General features: G+C 49.7%; 1 protein-coding gene across 4 annotated transcripts in view; it reads left to right on the top strand.

The window, feature by feature from the left end:
• Nucleotides 1-25374, top strand: part of URB1 (URB1 ribosome biogenesis homolog) — a 65795-nt gene extending 40421 nt beyond the window's left edge. For 2 of the 4 annotated variants that reach the window (XM_059921439.1, XM_059921442.1), the window contains 17 exons: nucleotides 54-255; nucleotides 943-1126; nucleotides 2996-3054; nucleotides 4651-4844; nucleotides 5769-5879; nucleotides 5974-6037; nucleotides 7851-8022; nucleotides 8403-8505; nucleotides 15275-15435; nucleotides 15884-15995; nucleotides 17764-17870; nucleotides 18389-18532; nucleotides 19509-19618; nucleotides 21021-21218; nucleotides 22405-22646; nucleotides 23069-23638; nucleotides 24684-25374. In XM_059921439.1, coding sequence (XP_059777422.1) covers nucleotides 54-255; nucleotides 943-1126; nucleotides 2996-3054; nucleotides 4651-4844; nucleotides 5769-5879; nucleotides 5974-6037; nucleotides 7851-8022; nucleotides 8403-8505; nucleotides 15275-15435; nucleotides 15884-15995; nucleotides 17764-17870; nucleotides 18389-18532; nucleotides 19509-19618; nucleotides 21021-21218; nucleotides 22405-22646; nucleotides 23069-23638; nucleotides 24684-24865 — 2915 coding nt within the window. In that variant the 3' untranslated portion in view covers nucleotides 24866-25374. Of the gene's footprint in view, nucleotides 1-53; nucleotides 256-942; nucleotides 1127-2995; nucleotides 3055-4650; nucleotides 4845-5768; nucleotides 5880-5973; nucleotides 6038-7850; nucleotides 8023-8402; nucleotides 8506-15274; nucleotides 15436-15883; nucleotides 15996-17763; nucleotides 17871-18388; nucleotides 18533-19508; nucleotides 19619-21020; nucleotides 21219-22404; nucleotides 22647-23064; nucleotides 23639-24683 lie in introns of those variants that run through there. The other 2 variants (XM_059921440.1, XM_059921441.1) reach the window with 2 other exon arrangements.
• The last annotated feature ends 1287 nt before the right edge of the window (nucleotides 25375-26661 follow it).

The following is a 26661-nucleotide window of genomic DNA, read 5'->3' as shown; positions in this document are numbered from 1 at the left end:
CGGGTTGTACTGCTCCGCGGTGTTCACCTCCCTCTCCTGTTTGTCTGCCCCAGTATCCTCTGCTGTCATTCCTGTCTTGAGGAAGGCCCTGTGGAGGCCGCTGCAGACCAGGCTTCTCAGTGCTGATGGGCCCCTAGAGTCTGGGCTGCATCAGGAGATCCTGGCCCAGCTGGTCCCATTTGCAAGAGCCAAGGACCTCCATGTCCTCATGGACCGATTGCCCCGCTTGCTTCAGACTCCAGGTGGTCACAAGAGGTATGAAGGCTCAGATTGTTTAATGGCTCTCCCTGTCTCAGCTTCCCTTTTCCCTGTAGTGGTTATAAAGCAGTGGAAATTGCTGCATTGCTGTTGTGCAGTTGGGGAGAACGCAGTTCCTCCGAGACCTCTACTTCCATCCTGGCTGGAGCAAGTTTGTCTCCATAAGTGGGTGGTTCTGTTTCCCTTAGAGCCGTGGTTATCAACCAGGGGTGATTTTGCCCACTCCAGGGAACATTTGGCAACGCCTGACATCTTTTACTGTCACGATATGGGTATGGGGGCTTGTTGCTTCTGGCTGCTAGAGGGTGGAGGCCAAGGGTGCTGCTAAATATCCTGTAACGCATAGGACAGGCCCCCTCCCCTCCCCCCAAAGAGAGAATTCTCCGGCCCAGAATGTCAGTAGCGCTGAGGCTGAGAGAGCCTGATCTAGACAAAGTCTGGACAATATATCCTTTTCCTGGTGTGCTAATAGTGTTTCCCCTAGTCGTAAAAGTTCTGGTACGTCTTTGAAGTTTGCGTAAGGGACAGGGGAAGCCTGTGATCTCTGTGCTTGGGTAGTTAGTGTAGGGACCAGGGCTCAGGGCATCTGCCTTATATGGCCCACTGTGATGTTGGATTATATATACTTAAAGCTAGAGGGATTTGGGCCATGCCTGTAACTCTGACTTTTGTCTTCTGCCGCAGTTGGGTTGTGGCTGACTCTGTCTTGGCTGTCCTGGAAGGGTCGGCGGAAGAGCTGCGTGCTTGGAAAAAGACTCTGCTGGAGGCCTGTGTACAGTGGCTGATCGCGTCCTTTAGCGGCGGCCAGCAAGATGATGGTACCCAGGATCGAGAGGAGCAGATGCTGCTAAGATTAAACGAACTGTTGGTCGGTGTCTCTTATTAGAGCCCCTGGTTAAATTTTTAAGGGAAAGAGTGAGATAGACAAACCCAGGTTTGCAGATACATTCAAGCCAGGTGGCGTGAATTCGACCTGGTGGGGGATGAGAGGAGCCATGTCTAGGAGGCGAAGGGCAGGTGGAGGGCAAACTTTGCAATGATGAGCCATCTTTTATCAGGAACGGTTGCAGGAATTTGTCGGAATGCTTTTTTGTTGCACCTACTGAGATGGTTATATGGTATTGTTTTTTGTTTTGACTGTTAATGGGGTGAATTATATTAACTGATTTTTGAATGTTAAACCACCCTTGCATTCCTAGAATAAACCTACTTGGTCATGATATGTTGTCATTTTTATATAGTGTTGGATTTGATTTGTTGACATTTTACCAAGAAATTTTGTATCTGTGTGCATGAGGAGTATTAGCTTATAATTTTATTTTCTTGCAGTGTCCTTGTCTGGCTTTAGGGTCAGGTAATACTGGCCTCAGGTTGAGTTAGGAAGAGTTTCACTGGATACAAAATTCCAGGTTAACAGCTTTTATTTTCTTCAGGCATTTTAAAGATGTTGCTTTACTGTCTTCTGGTGTGCATTGTTTCTGATAAGAAATCTCTCATTCTTATCTGTATTTCTCTTTACATGATGCCTTTTTTCTCCAGCTGCTTTGAGGATTTTTTTCTTTACGTTGCTTAAACAATATGATTACGATATGCCCGAGAGTTGTTGCTACAGGTTTTCTGTGCTTTGGGTTCAACGAGCTTCCTGGCTCTGTGAGTTTAGAGCTTTCATAAAATTTGGAAATATTTAGCTGTTTTGGGCCTTTATTTTCTTTTATTTTTAATGTTACATTTTTGCACAGAGATAATTAGCATCCGGAAGAACTTAATGTGTTGTGTTACAAGATTGTGAACTTAAGGCATGTAGGAACCTGACCCAGTAGAGCTAGGAAAGAGGAGGAGGAGCATTCCTGAGATGTAAGGGAACCGAGCTGTGGAGCTGGGGGTGCTGGACTGTGCTCTTCAAGGGATTTGTGTTCTCGGGACAGGCCTCCCTCCTTACCCCACTTTGCTGTTTTCTTTCTCTCTCTCTCTTGCTTCCCCCCACCCCCTTTTTTAACAGACTTAATTTTTTAGAGCAGTTTTAGGTTCACAGCAAAATTGGGTGGAAACTCAGAGTTGCCACGTGCCCCCTTCTCCCACACGTGCACAGCCTCCCCGCTATCAGCATCTCCAACAGCCCTTTCCTTGTAATTGAGGTGTGGTTTTCATCTCGTGCAATATGAGGTCTTAAGTGTGTAGTTTAGTGCTGACAGATACACGACCCCTGTGCCCACACTGCTATCCAAGATTTTCATCATTCCAGAAAACTCTCTTGTGCTTTCTCCCAGGTGGTCCCCTTCCCTCCAGAGCAGCCACTCTTCCGATGTAACATAATGCACCATGTGTGGAGATTTTTCTCCACGTCAGGGACTGTGCATCTACGTTGGCCCTGTTAGGGCGCAGTGGTCTTGCTCTGGGTAGACGTTCTCTCATGTGTTTAAACAGTCACATGTGGCTGCACCTCTGTGTGTCGCAGATCAGTCAGTGCTATTCAGAGTGGTGGACAGGGGAAAGTTACACAGCTACTTGGGAATTTTCTTGTGGTCATTTGGTGATCATAGGTATGCTAAGACAGAGCTACTAATGGAAATAACAAAACAATTTAAAAAATCACAGTAAGAAGCAACTACAAGCTTTTGCGAATTACTTAGATAACTATATTCCATATTTACTATAGGGCTGTAATTTAAATTCTGTGTCCTCTATTTTAAATTAATTCAGATATTCCACATGTATTTCTTGCTTACTTTATTCCTAGAATTCACTTAATGAAATTGATCCTGGTGACTGGCAGAAATTTGTGAAGACTGGACTCAAGTAAGTTGAATTTATCTTCTTGGTGCTGTTCAGTAAGGCGGTGAGTGTCTTTGCTGGTGCAGGGCCGGTGGTGTAGCTTGTTATTAGTGTAAAGGACGTGGTGGAGCAGATACTGCTCCCATTTTGGGCAGACGAGACGAGACAGCAATGTTGGGGAGAGAAAATGATTTGCCCGTTGACATGTGTGTCCTTCTAACAGCGATGAGAGAAACAGCCTTTAAAAAATGAAATATTTTTTGGGAATTCCCTGGTGGTCCAGTGGTTAGGACTCCGCGCTCCCACTGCCATGGACTCGGGTTCGACCCCTGGTCAAGGAACTAAGATCCCACAAGCCACGCAGCACGGCCGAAAAAAATAATAAATAAATTTTTTTACTGAAATATTTTTTAAAAGCCAGAAATGTGCAGAGAACAATACAAGAGCACCCAGATTTAATAAATGCTGACAGTTTTCTCTATTTGCCCTAATTGTGTCTTTTCCCTCCCTTGACCCAAAGTGTCACTCTTCTGAGGTTGAGTTTTGTCATGGCCCTGTGTGTTTAACACTTTGGTTGCATGTCAGTATGTCTCTAAACAATAAACAACAGTGTTTATTGAGTTTGACATTGTATACAGATGTATCACTTTATTGTCCCTTTTTTGCACTCAGAAGTTTTTGAGTTACCCATGTTGATACATGGAGATCCAAGTCATTGCTTTTTGCTGCTGTGGGGCATTCTGTCTTACGACCGTACCCCAGTTCATGTAGCCAGCGTCCTACTCACGGACAGGACCTCCCTTCTTTCCTTCCCTCCTCCCTCCCGACCCTACAGTGAACGTTGCATGTCTCTTTGTGCCCAGGTGCCAGATTTTCTGGGAGAGGGGTCACTTGCTGGCTCTTAATGTGGGCACAGCTCTAGTTTTACAAGATTTTTTGATTTGTTCTCCAAGCTAACGTAACATGGTGTGGAAGTTCGTTTTGTCCTCACTTCCTCACCAGCAGTTGATGTGGTCAGACTCTTTCTTTTTGGCAGTCAGGTAGTCATGAAACGGTATTTCATTGCACCTGTAATTTTCATTTCCCTGATTATTCATCAATTTGAAACAGAGAAAAACACCCAAGAGAGAGAAATAAATGAAGGTGAGTCAGAGGTTAATGGCAACCGAGGATTACCTTCATGACATGACATTTCTTGGAGTCTTTGGTTAATTTGCGTTTCTAGAATGCTTCCTGTGTGCTAAGTGATTCTTAACAATATTCACATATGACTAAAAACTTTTTTCTCCAGAGCATGATGCTTTCATTTCTTTAGTGGGTTCTAAAGGGATTTAAGATGAGAAGGCTTCTGAACCGTTAGAGGGGTGTTTTGAGTAGCTGAAAGGAAGGAAGGAGGGAAGCTGAGCCGGCAGGTAGGCCAGGTCAGAAGTGCTCGCTGGGACGGGTGGGCGACTAGGTGTGTGCTGCCGCAGCAGCATGGGTGGTGTGGGTGACGGGTGTATGTGCACTCTAGGATTCTCACCTTGGTGGCATGTTGGAAGTTTTCCTTAATAAAATGTCGAGAGGAAAGGTTTTCTATTGTTTATGAAGCTAGTTTTCCCTTTGGTTCTTGCCTCCTAGATTTCGGTATCAGGACCATGCATTTTTAAAGGCCCTTCGTGCTGCCGTACAGCTCCTGTACCTCCCGGAAAGCGCCGCGTGCTCGCGGCTCACCCAGCTCTCGGTGGTCCACATGATGCTCACCCAGCATTCCCTGTTCCTGCCCACTTTGCTGGCGGCTGGAGAGGAGGAAACCCCGGGCAGTCCCATCAGAGGTGATTCCTCACCCCACCTCCCACTTCAGACGCGGAGCTTATTCCTGGATTTCATGTGTTCTCAGAGCTAAGGAAGCATTACCCAAACGGGATCCGAATATTTCATGTCTGTCAAATCCAAGCTCAAGAAGTGTCTCCTCTGACTTGGGGTCACGCAGCAAACGCAGACCACCTCTCTTCAGAGCCTATTCTGGCCTGCGGAAGCCAGATTTAAGGTTTTCTGCTGTATCGTGGGCGAGCGTTAAAACCTGGGAGTTAAGGGGAGTTAGGGGGGGTTTCTCACCTGGGAGAAATTGTTTAGTTGCGCTAAATGTCTTAATGGGGTGATTGAAACTTTTATCAAGGGCGAAGGGTTCGAAGGTCCCTGTTGGTGGGTCCCTGCTAGGGACTCATACAGCCCAGGCTTCTTCCTTAGTCGGTTTGGTGAGCGTTTACGTTAGCATGGCGAAGGCTGTGGGAGATGGCAGAGGTCTGAGGGGTCCTGCCCTCCCGAAGCCATGCCCTGTTTAGAGACAAAATTGACATCCCCAAACTGTTAGGAATCACTGCAGAGCTGGTCTGTAATAAACTGCTAAACTGGAGAGAACCCTTACCCAAGTTCCTGGTACAGGCAGTAGAAAAAGTAGAAAGGCTCCCCGCTTTCAGGCAGGAGTAGAAATATTAGAGATTTTGGTAACATAATCATGGAGAAAAATGCTTAAAGTTTGGGAGGGGGCTTGGAGAGGCTGATGGCAGCCTCGTCAAAGATGTGTTTATTTTAAAAAAGGAAAAAGCAGGGAAGGGACCAGGTACAGTCCTTGGACCAGTGTTGTCTAGAAAAGGATATCTCAAGCATTTGTTTGCTGAAGTGCTTCCTTCTCCACTTTTACTCTGCATGTGCCCATCCCCCGTATCGCTGGGCATCTCAGTGTTCTTTTCTTCCAGAAGCGCTGGTGGACCTGATGTCGGTGGCAGTGAGGCTGTGTCCTTCTGTCTGCGAGAGCAGCCACTTCGCCGTGCTCCTCGGGGCCTACGGAGCCTCTCTCAGCGTCCTGGGTGAGGGTGCGGGGACCGGGCGGTATGATCAGAGCGTATAAGGTCTCGGGGGGTCACCAGGAAGCTTTCTAAACCGACCCTCAACTGACTTTAGACCAGAAGATCTTACTTCTCCTGCGGGCCTACGAACAGAACAACCATAGCCTGGTCAACTTCAGGTGAGCGCTGGGCCTGGAGGTGAGAACGGCAGGCCTTGAAGGCCCCACCCAGTGAGCTCCCCCAGGGAAAAGGGGGGCTGGGTGGACCCCTCGGCTCACACACCATTGCCAGCGTGGGCTGCTCTGGCCCCTCACTGGGAGGATGGTCCCCGATGGCCGGGCCTGTCTGGGCTGGGCCACCTCACTGGTTGACAGTGTGTGTCTGTCACAGACCTGCCCTCGGACTCACTCCTGACCTGGGGGTCATTTAGTTGATTCTTCTGAAAACCTTTCTCTTGGTGCCTTCCTTTAGGTGGGAGTGACTTAGGTGGGTATCTGGGAAAAGACTTAGGAGCGCTGGCTGGATGTTAATTCCTCCCTCTTCCTTGTCTGCGTGCGTGCGTGCGTGCATGTGTGTGTGTGTGCACGTGCACGCACGCGGTGTCTGTCCCTGGATTTGTCTCTTTCCTGTCTGTCTGTCTCTGTGTCTGTCTGTCTGTCTCTCCTGGGTTCCCAGGGGCCGCTTGCTCCTTGGCCGGCGCAGCTTTGGGCCCTGAGGGGCTGGGCTGATTCCTCTCCCTTTGGGCCCTGCCTGAGCTCTGCAAGGGCCGGGGTTAAGCTATTCATAGACAGCATCTGAGATTCTCTTTGCTGCCCTAGTTTCTTTTCTCCTTAATTTGGGACCAGCACCCCAGCATCTGCCCGGTATGTAAGAAGAGCTCTGTGTGCTGAGACAGGAAGTAAGCTCACTGGGCCAAGAAAAATAGTTCAGGAGAACTCTGCAGGGAAGGGAAAAAAATATTTCCCTTGTAGAATTCTTTTTTTTTTTTTTAAAGATTAAAGATGTATTAGCCTAGAAGCCCCCCGCCCCCGCCGGAAAAAAACAGTAAAGAGAACCATTTTCTGCCTCTTAAAAGAGCCCAGGTCATGAATAAACACTGTCTCTCCCTTTCCCTCGTGGCCTCACCCACTTACTGCCTCGGAGGTGGTGCTGCGTCAGTTGTATTCTTTCTGGAATAAACAGCCCCTGTGTACATGAGGGAGAGGAGAGAAAACAGAAGCAGTCTCCCTCACGGTGAATAGCGAGCCGTCCTACCCACCCCCCGCGGCCTCAGAACCCCCTCTCAGGTTAATGGAAGTCACACGAGGGTGCCCTGGGCACGGACGGGTTCAGTCGCTTTCCAGGAGGAAGGCAAGGTGACCTCTCTGGGCGGCTGCCATGGGGACTGGTGGCGCGGAAGGTAGAGCTGGGGGCGGCGCAAAGGCTGTGCAGGTGGACCTGGTGCGCTCACGGCCCCGTGGCAGCGAGGAAAGGTTTGTATCAGTAGAGCATCGCTGAGCTGCCAGGGTTCTGCCGCTGTGTCCAGCACAGACTGGAGCCAGACTCCCCAAATTTGAATTCCTGCTCTGCCACTTACCAGCTGGGCAGGGGACCAGCAGAGCAACATTCCAGATCCTCTCTGTGTCTCTCTTCCCACATTTGCAAAATAGGGATGATAATAGTACCTACGTTATGGGATAGCTGTGCAGATAAAGTGAAATGAATACACCTGAAAGGGTTAGAATAATGCCTGGCACATCATAAACTCTCCGTAAGTGTTGGCCTCTATCATCCCCGACACTATCACACCACCCTCATCATTGTCAACCTCTCCATCACTCCCACCTTCCCCCTAAGTCATGATGGGGATTAAATGATACAACACACAGGACATGTACTGAGTGCCTGGCGTGCTAGCTGCTCGACAAAGCTACCTGCGGTGCCATCATCACCATCGGCACCGCTGTTCCCGATGGGGCCCTGTGACCAGTCTGCTCTCCCGTCCGGCTCTAGGCTGCTGCCCTGGGGCCCAGCGGCCGTGGAGCATCAGAAGACGTGCCAGAGCCTGGGCAAGTCACTGTGGCAGCAGCCGAGCGTCGGGGACATCCTCCGCCTGCTGGATCCGGACCGCATGATGAAGACTGTCCTCCACTTCCCCCAGAACCGGAGGCTGCTGCCCCCCGAGGTGCGGGGGGCCCAGGGGGAAGCCATCAGGTTTTAGCCGCTGTAAAATACAAGCACTGCTTTTCTTGTGATTTGTTAACTTTTTATAAGTAAAATTCCAACCATCTGCAAAGGTACAGAGACAGGACCCATATACCCACCACCCAGCTTCAGAACTTTTCAACACTGGCCATACTTGTTTCTTTTATAACTTCTTTCCACAAAGGCAATATCAAAGGTATAATTTCATGTACATGCACTGTTGTTTTTTTTTAATAGAACCATTTTTTAATGGGCTTGAATATTCAAAATAATTTGAACTCTAGGTAACGGTAAACATTCACATGGTGTTACACTTATGCAGTCGAATCACACGTTTCTGTTTGTCTCGGGCTATTTCAGGACGCACAGGAACCGATATTTAAAGACAGGAGCACGATGGATCTCAGTGACCTTTATGACCCCTGTTTCCTCCTCCATCTCTTCAGTGAATTGACCAGGCCAGGTAATTGCAGCCTTCGGGGTGCGTTGAGGGGGCATGATTATTACCATAATTACCAAATTAGGACCTTAATCTTGAAAATAATTCTTGAAGGGTCTTCAGCTGCCTTCTCACCTTTCCATTCCAGTGATTTTCAGCAAAGTAACAGTTAATGTTTTGAATACACAGTGATTTTTTTTTTTAATTATAATTTTAACATCTGGGAGTGTCCCTTTGATGTCTTCCTAATTTTAATGACAAGAGCCTTTTCTGAATTTTCACTGAATAGTGGTCACATACCAGCAGAAATGAGAGATTTTGTCTTTGACAATGAGTGAGAGCCTGCTAAGGTTGGCTTTTTCTTGGTTTAAGTATATTTTTGAAATTGCATTTTGTGTCTGCTACCCTGAGGGTGGGAATCTTTGTGGGTGAATGCTTCGGAGAGACAGAAAGAACGGAAACGTGTATCAGTACACACTGGTAAAGACCAGCGTCTGATTCCCAGGCCGGTCAGGTCTGTTGGTTTGGGGCATTTTGTCGGGGATTGGTGTATAGTGCTATCTCACTGTGGTTTGAATTTGCATTTCCTTAATGGCTAATGATGGTGAACATCTTGTGGCTTATTTACCATCTGTAATCCTCTTTGGTAAAACGTCAGTTCACGTCTTTTGCCCATTTATTCTAATGGGTTTTGTTTGTTTGTTTTTACTGTTGAGTTTTCTTTATATATTGTACCTATTAGTCCTTTGTTTGATATGTGATTTTCAAATATTTTCTCCCACTGTGTAGCTTATCTTTTCACCTTCTTTTTTTTTTTTTTTTTTTAAATTATTTATTTATTTATTTATTTATTTGGCTGTGTTGGGTCTTCGTTTCTGTGCGAGGGCTTCCTCTAGCTGCGGCAAGCGGGGGCCACTCTTCATCGCGGTGCGCGGGCCTCTCACTATCGCGGCCTCTCTTGTTGCGGAGCACAGGCTCCAGACGCACAGGCTCAGTAGTTGTGGCTCACGGGCCTAGTTGCTCCGCGGCATGTGGGATCCTCCCAGACCAGGACTCGAACCCGTGTGCCCTGCATTAGCAGGCAGACTCTCAACCACTGCGCCACCAGGGAAGCCCTCTTTTCACCTTCTTAACAGAGTTTTTCAAAGAGCAGCAGTTTTCAATTTTGATGAAGTCCAGTTTATCAGTTTTTCCTTTTATGGGTCATGCTTTGGTGTCAGGTCTTAAGAACTCTTTGCCCATCGCTCCATCCTAAAGAATTTCTCCCATGTTTATTTCTGAAAGTTTTATAGTTGTAGGTTTTACATTTAAGTCTGTGACCTATTTTGAGTTAATTTTTGTATAAGGTGTGATGTTTAGGTCCGGCTTCATTTTTTCGCCTATGGATGTTCTGATCCCGTCCCCATTTGTCGATCCTCCATCTCTCCTCCTCGTCCTTCCTCCTGGTTACCGCTGGGCTGGGGAGTCCCGGCGCCCCTGCGCTGACGCTTCCTGGCTGGGAGGGCAGGAGTGGCCATTACTGCTCCTCACGTGGCCTCCACTGGCACCAAGCAGGAGCCTCGTCCTTCCTCTGTATTAGGGTCCCTCTGATGCCCAGTGGGGACCAGCCAGCGTGATGCCTGAGGGGCTCCCTAACTCCTCCTCCCTCCTGGTCGTGCTGGCCGTGTAGGTTAGGTGCACCAGGAAACCGTGCCTCACTGATTGCCCTGTTTTCTCCCCTTTTAAACTTGATGGTCTTTTTATACTCATGCTCTACCTTATGGACTTGCTGACCCTCCAGCACTGCCCTTAGTCCCTAACAGAGAGGTGAGAGGGCTGTGTTCTCAGAGACTAGCCTCTCCACGAACACTGGGTTCTGTGGCTGAGCCCAAGTTTCTTTGCAGGAGAGCAGGGGCATTTCATTTCATGCAAATGTCAGATGACGATGGCCAGCAGATATCGTAACTGCCCTGGTGGCTATTAGCAGCGGCTAAGTGAGGCACATCTACTGCGCTCTTTGATTCCCCCCCAGGTCTTGGCAGTGCTGGCTAAGTCTGTTTCTCATCAAACATGAAAATAGATTTTCCACAGTCTAAAAATATGATGCAACTTTAGTGAATTATAACAAATCATTTAGTCTGTTGCTCTTTCAGTAGAGCTTTTAGGAGACAGAAGGCAAAGGCTTGGAAAACAGTAGAGAAATAGTAAAATCATGACAGTGTTTTTCCCAGAATCTTGAATAGTGGGGGTAAGGGGGAAGGACAGGATCTGGAAGGCCTTTTGTGAAGAGAGGTAACTAGTAAATGCTCTTTCAAGTTAGGGAAATCTCCAAATACCACCGCTTTTACATTTTATTGGTATAATACAGGTAGAAAAATTTGCAGAGCATGTCTACCCAGAAAGGATTTGCAGTAGCTTAAAATACTGGTTACACCAAAATCATTCATGGTGAAGTAGAAAATTTTAAAAAGCATATAAGTGGATAGGGAAATAGATATGCAAAGCAAACAAGCAAACCAAGAAAAACTAGGTTCATTAAATTTTGCTCTGGGCTACTTATAATCCAGAACAAAAAAAAAATGGAAGCATAATATTTTAAACAAATTTCATCATCTGATAAAAGGAAGTATACCAGTTCAACAGGAGAGGAAAATTCCTAGCAGTAAAATGATAAGTTGAACAGAACAGAAATCTGTGAACAGCATAATGGCCAAAGGTTTACTGTGGTTGAATTAAGACACGAATCTTTTTCCTCGTTTTATTATTTTTTAAAAAGTTACTATTCCATTTACTGTTGCCCTGGTGGATAGCTAAACATGAACAATGTTTTAAGTAAACTTTTATTGAAGTGTGATGTATAGAAACCAGTGCAAATCATATATGTATGGCTCAAGTTCTGGTGAAACCACCGGCCAGATAGGAACAGAACATAATCGGCAGCTCCTCCTCAGGCCCCTTCCTCCCCAGTAGGGACCAGTGTCCTGTATTTGAACTTTATGTAAATGGCATTAAACACTTCATATTCTTTGTATCAGCTTCATTTATCCGCATTATATATGTGAGATTTCATCCATGCTGTGTGTAGCAGAAGGTCTCCACAGCATGTTTTTACTTCCTGCAGTGGCACCTGGGTCCAAGTATTGCTAAACATTCTGCAGTCGTAAATTGGGTGTGTGATTAGTTTGTATGTGTGGTGGCCAGGCTTCAGAGAAACTAGTCTCACTGCTCCATGTCAACCCTTTTCTGAAAATGGAACCTGTTTTCTTAACCTTACTGCTTCTTTTCTTTGAGTCCTTGGCTGAAAAGCAGGGCCAGCCAAGGCTGTTAGCAATGGCAGTGACAAATGCTTTTTCCACAGCAAATTCTTGTCCTCAAGAGAACTGGGCTGAACTCTTTGGCTCCTAGCTCACAGAACAGGGAGGCCCATGTGCGGTTCTCACCAGACCACTGGACACAGGCTCCACGGACCCCTCCCTGTGACGAGCCTCCCTGGCCAGGCCGCCTCCAGGAGATGGTGTGAGAGGAGGCGTGACGAACAGCTCTTCATGCTCCAGCAGCACAGCTGCACTGCCGCCAAAGCCCGTAAAACGTGGGGTGCTTTTTCTCTTAATCCTTGATAATTGTCCTGGTTAAGCCATTTTGGTTTGAAAATCTGTTATCACAAGGCCGAATTTCTATTTATGAGGTTCTTAAAACAAAGAGAATGGTATTTATAACTATTTTTTGATAGCCTATTATGTTTTCAACACTCAAGGGCAGCTCTTTTCCATACACGTTACAAAGCCAAGACTTCCGGAGAATAACAGAGATGACCACAGAACATGAAATTGACTTTTCCTCATGGGCATGTGGAAAATCCTTTTGTCTTAGAGAGTGTCAGTGATTACTAAAAATATCCCTGCTAAGTACTAGCTATTTTTAGTGAGTGTAATAGTAAATGTTTAGAGTGTTCTCTTTTCCAGATTTATTCCATTTATGTGTGTTTGTTATGTAGGTATGTAGGTGTATCTTAAACGTATCTCATCTTTTCCAAAACAATATAATTTTATCCCTCAGTTTGATGCTTTGTAAAGCATTTGGAATTTTTTCCCCCTCCCATCAAAAGTAGTCACTTGTTAGAAACGAGAAAATTTAGTCCATAAGCTGTTAGAGCCCAAGAGTCTTCTAATTATTCTTTTTCCATCCTTTTACTTTTTTTTCCCTTCCAGTTTTATTGAGATATAATTGGCATACAGCACTGTATAAGTTTAAGATATCATTGGCATACATAGTGATTTGACTTAACATACATCATGCAATGATTACAACAGTAAGTTTACTGGACATCCATCATCTCATATACATATAAAATTAAAGAAATATAAAAATTTTTTTTCCTTGTGATGAGAACTCAGCATTTACTCTCTTAACAACTTTCATATACAACATACGGCAGTGTTAGTTATATTTACCATGTTGTACATTACATCCCTCGTACTTATTTATCTTATAATTGGAAGTTTGTGCCTTTTGACCGCCTTCATCCATTTTCCCTCCTCCTACCTCCTGCCTCTGGTGACCACAAATCTGATCTCTTTTCCTATGGCTTTGTTTGTTTGTTGTTTTCAAGTATAGTTGACCTACAACACTGTTAGTTCCTGGTGCATAACATAGTGATTACCTATTTCTCTACATTTCAAAATGATCACCACTCCATCCTTTTACTTAAAATCTGCATCTTGAGGTTAAAAGTGGTTTCTTGTGGACAGCGTATACTTGGGTTTTGTTTTTATATCCAATCTGACCATCTCTGCCTTTTAATTGGAATGTATACACCATTTACATTTAATGTGATTATCGATCTGATTCCACTTTATTTTCTATTTTGGCTTTTAACTATAATTTGTGTGTGTGCTTGTCAGCATATGTACGTGTGTGTGTGTGTGTGTATATATGTGTTTTTGTGTGCATGTGTGTGTTGGTTGCTTTAGGGTTTATGGTATACGTCTTCAATTTATTGTGGTTTACTTTCAAGTGAGATTATACCACTTCGTGGATAGTAGAAGCACCTTACAATAGTATATATCTCTCCCCTCCTGGCTTTGCTTTATAATTATCATACATTTTCCATCTATTGATAAATGTTAAAAAGCCTACAATATGTGGTTGTTTTGGCTTCAGACTGTCAATTACCTTTTAAAGGGATTTAAATATTTTGTTTACCCCATAGTTATCATTCCTTGTTCTCTTCATTCCTTTGTGTAGATCCAGATTTCCATCTTCTATCATTTTCCTTCTCCTCAAAATACTTTTAAGAATTCTTATAGTTCAAGGCTGTTGGTGATCAATTCTTTCAGCTTTTAGTCTTAACTTTTGAAAGATTTTCATGGGGTAGGAAATTCTCGGTTGACAGGTTTTTTTCTTATTGTACTTTAAAGATGTTGCCACCTTGATTCTGGATTGCATTGTTTCTGACAAACAGTGTTCTTATCTTTGTTCCGCTCTATGTTTTTTGACCACTTTTAAGATTTTTTTAATCACTAGTTTCAAGCAATTGGATTATGATAAGCTTGGGTGTAATTTTCTTTATATTTTTTGTGTTTGGGGTGTTCATTGAGCTTCTTGGGCTTGTAGGTTTGTGGTTTTGTCAAATTTGGAAAAGTTTTGGCCATTATTTCTTCATTTTTAGGGACTCTAGTTATACATGTATTAGCCTGCTTGAAATTGTCCCACAGCTCACTGATGCTCATGTTTTTAAAGTTCTTTTTTCTCTCTGTGTTTCAGTTTGGTTAGATCTGTTGCTGTCTTCAGGTTCACTGTTCTTTTTTTCTTCAATGTCTAATCTGCTGATCAGCCCATCTAGTGCATTTTTCTTTTTGTTTGTTTGGTTTTTTGTTTGTTTTATTGAAGTATAGTTGATTTACAATGTATGTCAAACCTAATCTCCCAATTCATCTCACCCTCCCCAGGTGACCTATCCCTGTTCTGAGGTTTTTCTTGACAGTGTTTATATTGTAAAAAGGCCTGGGTTTTTGTTAAAGAGGATTTGAAGTGTCCTGAATTGCAGGTGTGATCAAGTGGGTCCCCTCATGTATCTGACCTTCTCTCCCATCACATCCTCTCCTGGAGTAATGTGAGTTTTTCAGGGCCTCACAGGTGATGAGAGAATATCAGCCAGCAAGCTCTGGGCTGTAGCTTTTGTTCAGGCTTGGTGAGCCACTCTTCTGTGAGATTTCTGTCATTTGTTTGAAGAAAGAACTAGGGTTGCAGAGTGGATATAAGTTAATCCTTCGTAAAATCTATATGCCAGCTCAGACCAGTTCGCATTGGCTGTATCTCCCAGCATCGCCGCCTTACGTATTTTCCTTGGCCGTGTTTGTAGGTAGGAACTCAGAGGCCGAGGGCTGAACAGGGTAGACCCGAGAGCCGGCTTTCTCTGCTGACCCTCTGGTTGTGTCCCCCAGGCCTCTGCATGCTGGGATCTCAGTGGTGGGTCTGAATGTCACCTCTGATCTCTGGCTCACTGGGTATTTGTGAGAAGTAATGAAAGATTCCTGGGATTCTTGGGATTAACAAGCATCTTAGAAACTGAAGGCATGTGATTATTGCCATGGAAGGGGAGATAGTCTTTTATCCGGCTTTAGCAGAAGTTAAGGGGAGCAGGAGGAAGACTTGCATTTCTTGTACCTAGCACGCACATGTAGCTGATGGTGGTAAGATGCAAGAGCAAATGGAATTCTCTGTGTTGCACACGCATCATGGAATCATAGCGTGTGTGTGTGTGTGTGTGTGTGTGTGTGTGTGTGTAGTTAATGCTGTATTTTATTTCCCTCAGAATTTGTGGTGGATTGTCGGAAATTTGTGGATTCAAATGCTCTGGGCCTAACTGTCACAGCCCTCAGCAGCTACGACCCCCCGATGCGAGCTGCGGCCTACTCCGTGCTGGCAGCCTACTACTCACAGCTGGAGGGGGCACGCTTCCGGGAGCAGCCCCAGGTGAGCGGGGCTGAGGGGACGGCTCTCCGCCCGGCCTGGTGGAAGGATTTCCTAAGGAGATCGGAGGTGTTGCCGGGAGACTGATAGAGGACAAAGTCTGTCCCCTGCTGGGGGAGTGGGGGTGATGCCTGAGGCTGTTTCGGGTCCTCAGCCCCGGGAGATGGAGAGAGGTCTCCCCTTACAAGTGGTCTTCTTGTGTCATGGTGAGCAGAGCAGTTCTAATTTCTGTTGAACTCAGGGGTGACGGCAGCTGTCACCCAGGACACACAGAGCCTCGGAAACTGTGCCCTGAGGTGGTGGGGACAGGCGTCACCTTGGGTGGTCCCTGGGGTGTGAGGAGCCGGCCAGTCTGCGAAGCCGTGGTCTAGGCTGTACAAGGTAAGGCTGATTACAGCCGTTCTGCAGATTCTCTCTTTTTTTTGTTTTCCCCCTTTTTCCTGGTTTGAAGGTGCTGTACCTGTTGGACGTGGTCCGGAACGGCATCCGAACTAAGAACATGAGACTCACCTTCACCTTGACTCTCTTCATCGCCAAAGCAGCCTTGCAAATTTTGAGACCAGGTGCCACTGACAGAATCAGGTTGGGGTGAGGTGGAAATTTTGAGGCTGAGCGAGGCCACTTGGAGGCGTTCATCCCGCAGGCATAACCAGCCCACCACACACGTGAGGGAGACGGATCAGGGTCACATGTGCAAGGCGCAGCACAGTGTGTATGATGGGGGAAGATTATTTATTCGTATTTGCCTGTAGGGGTATAAAGCTGTGGTAAAAGCAGGTCACAGCTCCCACCAAAGGGACTGCTCGAGGGCGTCACGGATCCCTACGTGAGCACTTAGGGGGACCTGACACAGAGGCCCGTCCGTGCTGGCAGCTGCCACTCTGAGCTCGGGGGTCAGCGTCAGTGTAGCTCACCAGCTAGAGGACAAGCGGCCTGTGGGTCCCAGTGCAGGTGTCACCCAGGGCGTGGAACATGGCTCTGCTTTGTTCCTCACAGCAGGGCACTGCCGAGGTAGTGTGAGCACAAGTCAGTCTATCATAGGACCTTTTTTTTTTTTTGGTAATTAGTGAAAAGTCATAGAATGTTGATAACGTTAGGGACCACAGGGTTCTTCGGAGGTAACATGGTTGTTTTTAGATGAGGAAACAGCCTCCCAGCTGGGGCCCCCAAGGTTAAATAGCTTGTTCAAGGCCCCACGGTCAATCTGTAGTCAAGTTGCTGTTAGAATTCAGATTTGATTTTCATCTGCTCCGTATCTTTTTTTTTGGCCACGTTGGGTCTTTGTTGCTGCGCGTGGGCTTTTTCTAGTTGTGGCTAGCGGGGGCTACTCTTCATTGCTGTGCGAGGGCTTCTCATTGTTGTGGCTTCTCTTGTTGCGGAGCACGGGCTCTAGGTGCGGGGGCTTCAGTAGTTGTAGCTCGCGGGCTCTAGAGCTCAGGCTCAGTAGTTGTGGCTCACGGGCTCTAGAGCGCAGGCTCAGTAGTTGCGGCGCATGGGCTTAGTTGCTCCGCGGCATGTGGGATCTTCCCGGACCAGGGCTCGAACCCGTGTCCCCTGCATTAGCAGGTGGATTCTCAACCACTGCGCCACCAGGGAAGCCCCGGCAGGCGGATTCTTAAACCACTGCACCACCAGGGAAGTCCCCCCGTATCATTTTTATTACATGGTTTTTTCTTTACCTTAGAGATTACGGGAGGAAAGAAGGTAATTAGCCATTTAGACTCCAAAGAAACAAACTCTTCTGTGAAAATACCCCAGCAGAGGTCACGGTGGATGGTCTTGGCCTCCCATCCAGTCTGTGCCCCCCAGGCAAGCTGCCCCACATCAGACCTCATGTTGGGGTTGGCGCACAGGGCAGCATCAGTGGTCCAGGGTTGGGACCAGGGGACGAGGTGTCGGCCCCGTTGCATTCGAGAGCCAAGTGACTCAGGGCACATGTGAGCCCCCTTTGCTGTGGCAGTTTGCTCAGTGGGAGGCCGATGGGCTGGGTGTTAGCCCTGTGCTGTCTGACGTGTGGCCAGGCCCCACTCTCCCCACCAGCTGATTAGAGTTTAGGCAGTGGGCTGATGCCTGGGGAGGGGTGACGTCTCCAAAGGACTGGACATCCTCACGTGGTTCCTGGGCCGCAAGAGAAGCCCGTATGCTGTGTAGAACTAAGGTGTCTTAACTGCGTTTTAATTCTTGAGAACTAATAACCTGGATAAGGATTGGAAAGCCCCGAGGGGGCAGGGATTTATGTGTGACCGCCCCCAGGGCCCTGCCCCCCTACTCCAGCCGGCCACGGGTGTCCTGTTGGCGCTACGGTGAGTGACTGACTGCTTGCGTTCACAGAGGAGCACATGTATTTGAAGGTCAACAAGTTCCTGCTGTCCCATGAGTACCTGAACATGAACAAAGTTCCAGGCTTCTACCAGTTCTTCTACAGCTCGGACTTCGAGGTAATGCTCTGAGGTCCTCGGGGTCCTGGAAAGACTCCTAAATGGGATGCTCCGCCACTGCGCTGACGTTTCCCCGAGGAGACTGTCAGCTACAGAGCACGGGCTGCGGTGGAGCTGGGGCCAGGCGGGCCTGTGTGTGGAAACGCTTCCCATTCCACACCTTGATTCTTGGGTGGCTTCTCAGACCTCACAGACTACTCCAGAGGCCTCGAGTCATGGCATCCTCGTTGTATTTTCTTGGTGAATCACTGGGTTGAATACTAATGTGCTTTAACAGAACACCCCCTGTGAGCTAGCACAGTTCACTGTGTAAACTTGACCTGGTGCCTTATTCCTGACCTGGAGAAACGGAAGCAGAGAGGAGATGGAGGATTTTTAATAACCTACCCAGAAACGGAGGGTGGGGGTAGCCGTGCTGCAGCCTTTGCCCCCAGTTGAAAGTACCGGCGTTTGAAGAGTTTTCAAGGGGAAAAGCCTTCACTTATTTAACGATAGTTTCCTGGTTGCTTGGGTTACAGCAGAAGACGGAGCGGGAGTGGATGTTCGGGCTTCTGCGCCAGGGGATGCGGGACAAGTACTGCTACAAGCTCTGTGCCCGGCGGGGCGTCCTTCACATCGTCCTGTCCTTCTTCAGCAGCCCGCTCTGCGACGACGTGGCCCAGGTCGGCGGCCAGCGCTCCTGGGGGGCTGAGGCCGGGACCCTTGCTCGGGGTTCCATCTGCCGGTCAAGTCCCCGTGGAGTCTCACCCAGCCTGGCCTCCCGATTCTACATTAGCTTCCGGGGCCCTGGCCTGGGGGCAGGGCCTGTGGAGAGGGAGGGAGGCAATGAGTACCCAGGTGGCTCTGGAACGGCTGAGAGCTCTAGAAACAACGTCACCCCATACATGACTGAGGTGCTTGGAGACACGCCCGAGCCACCAGGTTGTCTCATGATGCAGAGAAGCTGCAGGTTATCAAAACTCGGCTGGGAAAATGAGTCGGGAGTCGAAACTGCCTGCCTCACAGCTGACGAGGGAGTCTGCCCATTAGCTCTGCCCCTGGAGCCGGAGCTCACGTCGCGTGAGACGTAACTAGGAGAATTCATCAGTATTTTGGTTAACTTCTAGCCTGGTCAGCTTCTGCTTCTGGTATCATGTAAAACGTGGGTAAATAGGAGTGAGTCTGAATAAACGGAATTCGAGTACGGTAGATTTCTATTTTCTACAGCACGTGAGAACTCTAAAGCACCCAGTTACCAGTTCCAGCAGGAGTCCCAGCTTTCTGTCCTCTCCAGGTGGTCAAATCAAGGCAATGGATGAGCCGCCAGCAGTTCATGGCTGGGCTAGAAATGGGTCCGCCCTCCTCCCCACTCAGGCTGCCCCAGATAAGGGCCGTGTGGCTTCCATGCTGTGTCTCTGTTTGTGACGGGTTAGCGGGTGGGCGTCCCCGGGCCCGAGCTCGCCGTGGCCGTCTGTGTCCTCTGGCTGTCATTGTGGGGAATGGTGGTCCCACATGGCCACCACTCTTATAGACTTAGCAGACGTCACGTGCAGCTACCGCCTGTAATTGGAACATACCATTCTATTTTTTAAAGTGTCCCCTGGATCAAGTCAGTCAGGTTTTCCCACTGAAGAGTAACTTTTTGTTTCGGGTTTGCAGAATTGGATTTTGGAAATTCTGCAGAATGCTGCCCGGGATGCCAAATCTGCCTATGAGATCCTGCGGGATTACAGCCTCTTAACATGGATCCTACACATCCTGGAGAGCAAGTAAGCACCGTGTCTGTGTGTGTGTCTGTGTGTGTGTGTGTGTGTGTGTGTGTGTGTGAGAGAGAGAGAGCAAGAGACTGTGTGTGCTGTGCGTCAAGCAGAAGGAGGTGACGCGGAGACCGTGGCGCCTCCTGCCGTCTCTCGTGTCTGCTGGAAGTGTCCCGGAGAATCTGTTCCCGAAACAGCATCCTCTGCACCACCTTTCCGTCTCTTGTGCCAGGTCCAGGCTCCTCCCCTGGAGTGGGGTCCCCCATCTGAGGTTTCAAGGTCTCTGCCCTTCCTGAGGCAGAAACAGGGAGCTCCTGTTTCAGGAACGCTCGTGCGGTCATGTGGGTTCGCACTCCACTCCCGCCCAGGGTCAAGGTGCTCGGCGAAGAGCCGGTGCCGGAGCGGCGTCGAGGACTGGAGTGGGTGTTTGTCTTGTTACTGGGGCTGCTGTCACCGGGTGCCTCAAACGACAGTTTCATTTTCTCGCCTTCTGGAGGCTGGAAGTCCGAGATCAGGGGGCCAGCATGGTTGGGTTTGGCGAGAGCTCGTTTCCTGGCGTACACACTGCCGACTGTGTCCTCACATGACCAGGGAGAGAATGAGAGAGCTCTGGTCTCTTTCTCTTACAGGACATTAATCCCATCATGGGGGCTCCATCCTCATGACTTCTAAACCTAATGGCTTCCCAAAGGCCCCACCTCCAAATATAGTCCCATTGGTGTTAGGGCTTCAGCCATCTGAATGGGGCGGGGGACACAGTTCAGTCCATAGTGCGATCGGTTTTGATTCCTAACACTCTCTTAAGTTTGAGGCTGTGTGAAAAGATGAAGACCTTGTCTCAGCAGACAGCCCTTGGTGGCAGGGATCTTTCTTTCAAACAGCTACCTATGATGATAAGCCTGGGGCTATCCAGGCTCTTTCATGCATTTTTTTTTCCTTTTGTGCATTTTTTAAAAAGAATTAAAAGATTTTTCTCTGAAAGAAAGTAATGTCTTATATCTAAAGGCAGCATTGGCTGATTATCTGTTCCTGGCTGTTACCTTTATGCTTTAGGGTTGGGTTGTTCTCGTGGGCGGGAAGGCTCTTCTTACGGTGCCACAGCGGCTCCCGAATGTCCCTTAGTGGGGACTGAGGTGGTTGGCTGTCTAGAAAGGAGGGTTGGGGCCTCGCCCTGGGTTGGAGCTGCATTTCTGTAGCAGACATCCTGTGTTCGCTTAGATGCTGTGTCCCCCTCTTTGGGGGCTGCAGCGGGAGGTGCGAGGATAGAATGGTTGGGGGAGAGGGGAGAAGTCTGCCGCTTGGGATGGTCACCACCGTCGCAGGCTCTTCCATGGTTGCCACCCACCCCCTCCAGGAGATGTCACTGGGAGGAGAGGGTGTGACAGACAGTGGACTTGCCCACATTTGGTTTCAGGTTCCTGGAGACTCAGCTGCTGTCCAACCTCATCTCCCTGCTGCGCACGCTGTGGGTGACCACCCTGGGGGACAGAGGCGCGGAGGCAGGACAGCAGCCTCCTTGCAAGCCTGGGTCCCAGGAGCCCCCGAAGCTGCTCGCCCTGCACTTGGTCGACGAGTTCCTCTACGTTCTCCTTGTGCTCACGAAGCACCTGAGGTAAGCCCCTCCCCACTGGCCATGACCCCTTGCAGGTCACCTGTCGGCCCCCCCTTAGTCCCGGCTCCACAGGTAGGCTCTGGGCCGGGGCTGCCATCCCTTCGGTGACGTCAGGAAACCTACTTCAGCTGCTCCTCTTTCCACGTCAACTTCAGGAGGTTCCTTTCAAGACCGTGAGAACTTAGCACACTCGAAAAACCTAAAGCCTGTCATGCCAGATCATTTTTAGCAGGCAAACCATCTATTGGACTTTTGGATTCAAGCACTCAAAATGTTTTATAGAAAGAACATATTTTCCATGATCTAAGCCTAGGAAAGTTAAGCTGTTCCCAAACTCGCCTCCGCCTTCATTAGGCTACGGGCTCCCTTATCCATGAATTTCCTTGAAAATTTCAGTATTTTCCCCTTAGAATTACACTCTTGGTTTCCTCAGGAGAGCTCAGTTCTTCTCAGATTCTACTGTGTTAGAGAAAATACACCGTGTGCCCTCAGATTTCTGATCTGGGAACAGGGGTATGCTGATTGAAACCAGAGGATCGATAGCAAATGGACTGTCATCTCAGAATGAAACTGTCTTGATAAAGAACAGGGCATTTGGTTTTCTGTTGTTCGGAATTCAATTGTTGGATTCATGCCAGAGCGCCCGTTTCTTATTTTGGGGTTGTCCAAAGACACATTGGTCTCTGAGAACCGATTGTTATTCAGAATACTGATCGTAAATGTTAAAATTGTGGAAGGCAGATGGTTTTGAATTTTAAATTCCTTAGAACTCGGAGGGATGTGCGTCCCCGCAGTGCCCACCGTCAGGTTTGGCCGTGGGTGGTGCCGGCCCCGGGCTTTGCCGAGCCTTTTCCCTCGAGGCTGAGCGTTCCTGAGACGGAGAGGAGCTGGCGGTCCTGGAGCTGTTCAGCGTGGCCGCTGGCGCCCTCACCGCAGGCTCTGCCCAGCTCTCCCGGTTTCCAGAGCGCTTTCTGTGCCTCCAGGGTGGAGCTCAGACTCCGGTCCCCGTTCTGCCTCCGCTGGAGGGGCTCCCTGTTTCCCGCGCTGGGCGCTGGGCTCCACGCTCTTGTCTGTAGTAAAGGGTCTCCCGGGCTGCGGGTGGACGGTGTGCTGAGCTGCAGGACGAGGTCCTGGGCCGCGGGGGAGGAGGCGGCCCTGGCTCAGTCCGTGGCGTTGGCTCCCGCAGGCCCGCCTTGGCCCCCGCCCAGCTCACCAGCTTCTTCGGGGCGCTCGACTCCGTGCTGAGGTACCGGGCCACCGTGCTGCAGGCCTTCAGGGACATGAACCGCTTCACCGTGAACGAGACTGTGCTGTCCACCAGGGATGCCCTCGTCCTCCTGCACCAGTGGAGCCTCGTCGAGAGAGACGTCAGGCTCCAGGAGGACCTGAGAGCAGCCGCGGAGAGATGCCAAGTCAGGGAGCTGCTGAGTGAGTGTCGGACCCGCCCCCCAAGCTGTGCTCGCTGCCCCGCGGAGCAGCCGGCGTCTTACCGTCCCTGAGCGGCACGTCTGCAGCTTAGAGACAGGGCCCATCCGCCTTCGTAGCCCGGGAGGGAGGCGGGGGCCGGCTTTGAGTCCCAGCTCTGCCGCTAACCAGCGCTCGGCTGCTACGCTAACAGTAACGACGGGTCACAGGGAAGCACCGAGCACTCACTGTGCTCCAAGCGTGGGGACGCATCCCGGGAGAGCACAGCCCGCGGGCCGCCCCACCATCTGCATCTGTGTGTGTGTTTGGGGGTGGGCGGGACACCAGTCTCACCGCCTTTTCTCTTTTCTCTGTGTGTGTGTGTGTGTGTGTGTGTGTGCGTGCGTGTGTGTGTGTGTGTGTGTGTGTGTGTGTGAGAGAGACAGAAATGCTCAAGGATAAGAACAAGCCAGTTGGGCCAGCCCGAGCCAGAGGCCCCCGGGGCCGGAAGCGGAGGCCCGGGGAGGCCGAGGAGGCGGTGGACCCCGAGCTGCCGGCGTCTACCTTGGAGGCGTGCAGGGGCCTCCTGAGGTCCATCCTGACCCACTGGGGGCCCGCGTTTCCTGACCGCGAACCTGAGAGCGAAGGCCCAGGCCCCGTGGGCGCCGTCACCGCCCTGGTGGCCGGCTGGGTGCTGCGCTCCGCGGCCGCGAGCCCGCTCGGCTGGGCGGAGACGGCGGGCCTCCTGGGCTGGCTCAGGAGCCGCATCTTGCCGCGGCCGGCGGTCGTGGCCGACCTCCTTCAGGACAGCGCCGTGGCGAGCGGCGTGTTCAGGCTGTACAGCCGGTTCTGCGGCGCCGAGGGGCTGGCGGGGCCCGAGCAGAGCGCGGCCGGCCTCTTCAACGCCGTCATGCTGCAGCTGGGGGCGGCCCGCGGCCCCGCGGGGAGCCCCTACTGGCCGATGCTCGAGGCCGTCCACCTCTCTTCTCTGAACGCGGAGGATGCGGCCACGCGAGGTAAGACTGGTGCTCAGGTCGGAGGCTGAAGAAATGCGGGAGGGGGCCTGGGGTGGGGAGCACCTCCTGTTCCTTGGAGCCTGTCGTAAGTCTTTGGGGGCCCCTCACCACGGTTCTGGGGATCGGGGAGAGGGCCACGGGGCCCTGAGTGTAGTGGGAGAGGAAGTCTCTGCCTTTGCCTTCAGGTGAAAGGAACCTTTAGTGATGGTTTTGCTTACAGTGGAGAAAGATGCTCTCGTCACAACCTTGTGTCCCACCGGGACGCTCTACTGCAGAGCAGTGGCTCCCCTAAGTTTCTACCGTTATTACCCACATGAAGAGTTATGTTTCATGTCGTGGCCAGGTGTTTGTGTGTGTGTGTACACTCGAGCACACATGTGCACAAGAGCACACACATGTGCGCACACAAACACACAAGTCACACAACGTATGTGCTTGGCGCTTAGCAGGTACTTAATAAAGGTGTGACTGCACAGACGAGGGAACAGCAGAGGCTGTAGGAGGACAGCAGGGAGGCTATGACCATGTGCAGGTGGCTCCTCCGTCCGGGAGGGTGGACCCTGCACTGAGGGATGAGGGACACGAGGGGGAGAGGGAAGGGGGCGGGCCCACATCGCGGCAGGTGAGCTCACCTGGTAGCCAGGGTGCCCTGCCCTCTCCTGTGGCCGCAGTCGGGGACCTGAATCTGGGCCTGTAAACCTTCTCTCCCGTGCCACTGAGGGGATGATGGGAAGTGACTCCGGGCCGCTCCTCCCAAACTGCGGTTGTGGTTCTTGGCCTGGGTGGTCAGCACCAAGGAAGAGGCTTGACTTGTAGTACTTTTTTTTTTACATTTCACACACATTCATTCATCACGTGAAAAGATAATTTTAAAATGAACAAGAAAGGTTAACCTAGAAGTCAAGCGAAGGCGGAATTAATTTACGGCAGTGCACGCTCACTGCCATCTGGGGCTTCGCAGAGCCCCTGGCCCCGGGCATGTGGGCGGGTGACTTGTCTTCCGACCGACCGGATTGCGTTCTGATGGCCTTGTCCCTGTCCTCAGCCACTGCTGCGTTCCTGGTGTCTCTGTACATTAAGGACGTCTGGCTGGGGGCCCAGCGGCCAGACACCCTCCTGACCCACGTCCGGATGGTCCTCGACGCCTCGGAGGACGTGGAAGGTGGTGACGAGGAGGCCGTCGTCAGGCTCTGCAAGGACATCGCGGCCGCGATCCCTGACACTTAACCCCCTGCGGCTGGCGCTTCCGGCTCCAGGCTCCAGGCTCTAGGAGTCAGGTTGAGTCAAGGGTTTCCATGGGAGGCCTGCGAGATGACAAGCTCTGAATATTGACCAGGTGTCCTGACGGGAAAAGTTGGCTTCATTTAACTGACTGATAAATAATAAGCTCAAGGGACCACGTGTGCGAAGCGGTCACCGTTACAGTGGGCTTGGGGACCTTCGGGCCGTGAGCCCCAGTCAGCGAAGACCCTTCCTCTTAGGGGCTCATTGTTCCTCAAAGAAATACCACAAATCGAGGTGGCGCTTCTGAGTGCTTAAGGGATTCATGGACTTTAAAGCTGAAGTGTCCAGAGATATATCAGACAGAAGAGCAAGAAGAGAGACGTTTAAAGTTTGCCTTAAGGCTTTAAAACAAAGCTTTGTGTAACTTTTTGAATAAATAAGCCCTGCCCGTGTTGTGTTAAATTATTTTAGTAAATAAAAAGGATGTTACACTAAATCCTTAAAGTATAAAATTGTTTTGACTTCTGCTTTGGAAAGACAGCCTATATTTTTAAAAATTCTGTTTCAAAGGGGGATTTAGAATTTTATACCTTGTTAATAAATGTCTATTTTTGTTAGGTTTTTGTGTTTTGTTTAATTGATTTAATCACAGGCTATTTTTATTCTACAGAGACCTGCATTTCAGAGGTCAGGATTTGACTTTTAAGATCCACTACATTAATTGATATCGTAGCTGACGAACGTTGAATATGAAGTGTCATGGGTTTCCCAGATGAGGTTTGGTCCTGGGCATTTAAAGCTCTGCACGTAACCCTCCTGCGCGCCCAGGTGCCCGGGGCTCTGCTGGGCCCTCGTGCCATGTCAGCACACGGCATTCCCTGTCTGCCACCTGGGAGGTCGCTGTTTGTTTGCCCATGTGATGTTTCTAGCACTGGCAATGGCTTGGTTCCAGCTTAAACATGTACACTTTTGTCTCCTTCCAGTGTTGTTTAGACTCTTCTCTGGTTTTTTTAATGACTTAAGATTTCTACCAAGACAAGAGTAATGCTTCTGTGCATTTGTCCCCTTCCCACAAGTGGGGCTCACCGTCTAGAAAACAAGGAGCATTTACCTCCCCTATTCCCTCCCCTGCAAAACACCCACGACAGTGTTCTTGGAATATCCTGAAGCCAGAATCCTACGTTTAGATTCAAGTTGGAAAGCCCACGTGGTCCTTTCTGCCCTCTTTCTGCATCTCTGGGGCCCATCAGTCTCCCTTCCCCCATCTTGCCTTCTAACCCACTGTCCCCCAGGCTGGCAAGGCCAGGCCTGGCCCTCACCTTACAGAATTATTTTTCAGTCACCTGGGATGGGGTGGGGTGAGGTTTATGGGCTTTGTGGGATGGTGCTGGCACCCTGCCAGGGGCAGGCTGTCAGGCACTAGAGAACTAGGTCCACCGGGGGTCTCAGATCAGAGGTCACATGAAGTCACACAGCACGGGATCCTCCTGCCACTTGGGCTTAAGCCTTGCCTGCTGGACCCGACTGCCCTGTCCGGGGAGACGCCTCCCTGGGCTCTGTCTGTGAAAGGCCTTGGGGAGGTCGGAGGTGTGGCTCAGGTCCCCTGACTACAGTCAGCGGGTCTGGCCAGGCACACACTGCCCCATCTTAGTAACAGTGGGTGTCAGTGGGGGATGGAGGGGGACCTGGCAGGCACTCCCAGGGCATCCTAAAAGAGGTGCAGATCAGCCAAGAGAACTCAGAGTTGATAAAAAAAAAAAAAACATTGCAGAAGTAATCGCTGAAACTATAAAGTGACA

This window comes from Balaenoptera ricei, chromosome 4 (genome assembly GCF_028023285.1).
Source record: "Balaenoptera ricei isolate mBalRic1 chromosome 4, mBalRic1.hap2, whole genome shotgun sequence".
Classification (NCBI taxonomy): Eukaryota; Metazoa; Chordata; class Mammalia; order Artiodactyla; family Balaenopteridae; genus Balaenoptera; species Balaenoptera ricei.
This window is presented reverse-complemented; position numbering and strand designations above follow the sequence as displayed.